This window comes from Balaenoptera ricei, chromosome 17 (genome assembly GCF_028023285.1).
Source record: "Balaenoptera ricei isolate mBalRic1 chromosome 17, mBalRic1.hap2, whole genome shotgun sequence".
Lineage (NCBI taxonomy): Eukaryota > Metazoa > Chordata > Mammalia > Artiodactyla > Balaenopteridae > Balaenoptera > Balaenoptera ricei.
The window spans coordinates 49,975,056-49,978,207 of NC_082655.1; the positions used below are offsets into that span (position 1 = coordinate 49,975,056).

Consider the following 3,152-nt stretch of genomic DNA (forward strand, 5'->3'; position numbering starts at 1 on the left):
TGTGTTTTGTATTGTATTGTTTGGTGCTTTGGGTGTATTGTCACACATTGATGTGTTTGGAGGGTGATATGTCCTGACTCCAAGGAGAGAGAATGATGAAAGCTTTACATTTAGGCCTGCCAGAGCTCACCATCTGTGTCTCTCCCCTTGCCTGATTCTGATTTATATCCTTTTACTACAATAAAACAGTAATTATGCATAGTGATTTTCTGAGTTCTGAGATGTTCTAACAAACTATTAAACCTGAGGGAGTAGTGGAAACCCCCAAATTTGGCCTTCTGGTCAGACCTCTGAGGATCTCTGTAGCTATCTGGGGACCTCTGAACTTGTGCTGGTGTCTCAAGCAAGGATAGTCTTGTGTAGGACTGTCCTCAGAACCTGTGAAGTTTGGCCAAACTCTGGGTAGTTGGTGTCAGAAATCATCATAATCACCTAGTATAGTGCTCAACAAATAATAGGTGTTAATTAACAGTTATCATCATTGGTAATCAAAAATATAATTTTTTTTTTACACGATAAATATTTTTATTTTTAAACATGAATTGTACATCTTTCATATAAAAGATGAGATTCTAGCCTGTTTTTAAAAAATTAATTATACTTGCTGATACTATCTTTACATTTTTTACAGAAGCTAATTTTCTCTAAATTTGCAGCTTCATTCCATAGCTTTTATAGACTCATAATCTCAAATATATTTCCAATATCCTTTAAAAAATAAATTCATACAAGATAATTTTAACACAATAAAACTTAACAGATTACAGCACAACTGCCCAGCCTTCCAGCTACCACTGAATACTTTTCCAGTACAGAGAAGCCAACATGTTGGAGTAATTAATTCTCTGTATTTACCTTTATTAAAAAGAGGTTTTTGGTAGTGAGAACAAACAATCTCTCATTTGTTGCTTGAAAGCCTAAAATAGGATCACTGGTTTCTAGGCTTGCTACCTGCTGCTTAGCAACCTGCCCTACTCGCCTGCCTTCCTTCCTATTGTAAAGTACGGTGGACATGGGAGTGGGCTGACGATAGATGAAAACTCGTCGAAGGCACTCGCAAAGGGCTGCATAAGAGTAATTTGGAGCACAGGCAAAAAATTTTTTGTCTCTCTTTGATGCTTGGACGTAGCCTAAAGCATTGAAAGTTGCGATATGCTCCCACATATCGTCTTGGTTGCTGGAGTGTGGTTGCCAGAGAAGTGCATCAACGTCATGGCGCAAACAGAAGCAGGGCATTTCTTTAGGATCCACTATGACAGAGAAAAGGTACTGGTTGCTTCCAAGATTCACCACATGAGTAGTTTTTAATGTACTGCCATCAAATCTGCATAAACTGGAGCTCTCTTCAAAGAAAATATCACATTCTTCTAACTCTTGAGCATTACAAGGAGGTTTACCTTTATCTGGATTTGGATTCAGTTCATCAGAGGTCAAATGCATCAAACGTTCAGCTATTGCAGCTCATTGGGCTGAGTCTCTAATAAATTCCCCCTGTTTATCACCGACCACTAGCTCTGGCCATGCCAGTCCTTCATTCTTTTTAATCAAGGAACTCTCCAAGCTATTATTCTCTTTAATTATCCATGTACTGCTTTCATGATCAATAGATGAATAGAGATTTCCTTCCAAAAACCTCTGACCCTTCAGCACAACGTTGACATGATCAGGCAAAAACTGTATTTGAATGTCTTCCTTAGTACAGTCTTCTGGAAGCGATACTGTTACTGTCAAATCATCTTCAGTTTGTTGCCAGTAATACAGAGGTTCTTTGATTTTCTCTGACATGTCTTCATCCTTACTTTCTTCAAGATTTTGACCAACTTGAACAAATGTAAAGGACTTGTAAGAGACAATCATTAGACCATTCCCATCAGGCTCAATAGCGGCATAGTGGGGCACTGACTTTCCATGGAGAATATTACGCTTAGTAATTTCATATTTTCTTTTATCTTTATTTTTCTTACTAATAGTGACCCACTCCAAGGAAACATAGAAACCACTTCCTTTCATATCCAATTCCTCTCTCTCTATTCGAAGAAGCAGGGTAGCTATCGAATGTTCTTCAGCTTTCAGCAATGAGATACTGTGAATTATGATAAAAGGATTTCCAAGCTCTTCATTAAACATAATCTCCCATTTTTCAGAAGCACTATTTCCACGTTCACCCGTTCCAATGAGATACAATCTTCCAGTTCCATCTGACAAGGTAACCCAAGTAGAAGATGTGAAATGGATGGATGCACAAAGGCGATCGTCATATGCTATCAAATCTGTAGGAAGTCGAAACACCTCTCGTGGTTTTCCTAAGGCAGTGTCCAGCATCACTGTTAAATTCATAATTCTTCCAAGGTTATCAACGTAGTAGACACTGTCTTGATACCATGAATCACAGTGTAGGTAATTATACATTCCAAAAGCATGCATGTGTTCCAGTGTATACTGATCATCTCGAAGTTTTACTTCTGCCACAGCTGTGTCAAGCTCCAGCTGGTAACAGGGCAGCGGCTCGAGGGAGAGCTTATAACCCTCGAAGCGGGGATCCAACAGAGGTCTCTTCACCCGCAGGGAGCAATTAGCGGCCACCTCCATCCAAAAATATAATTTCTTATATTCTTAATATTATAAGAATAGATGCTCTGTCACAACCACATATGGGGTATTTAAGTTTAGTGATGCATATGATTTAGTGAACAATTAATGAATTTGTTGAAAATAATTTTTGTACAGTCAAAATGTACAGTCACTGAGTATTTTTACATCGATCCTCTTAAGTGATTTGGTTGACTAAAGTTTGAAAACTGCTCCTCTATTATGTCATATTGTATTGATAACAAGAGCAATTCTTCCTGGATTACTTTCTTCTAATCTACGTTTTAAAAGGCTCTTTAAATTCACTTCAAGTCCTCAAAATTCACTGAAAGCCTTCCGTGTTAAGCATAGTACTTAGAGATGCAAAGTCAAATAAGACAAGATCTCTTATCTAGTGGGAGAGGCAGGCATATTAATTAACAATTGGACTGTAATAAGTGTTTTAGCATAGTTACAAAGTAAAATGTTGTGGGAATACAGGGGAGGAAAATATTAATGTCAAATATTAAACTCTCTTAACATAGAATTTAATTATTGACATAATGCACATGTTACAAGTGAAA

At 37.6% G+C, this 3,152-nt stretch overlaps 1 protein-coding gene across 1 annotated transcript; it reads right to left on the minus strand.

The window, feature by feature from the left end:
* Positions 1-650: 650 nt before the first annotated feature.
* On the minus strand, positions 651-2,589 carry LOC132351623 (nudC domain-containing protein 1-like). The gene is given in 1 exon segment (XM_059901540.1): positions 651-2,589. A coding segment is annotated over 1 exon segment (1,752 nt). The 3' UTR covers positions 651-837.
* Positions 2,590-3,152: the final 563 nt, after the last annotated feature.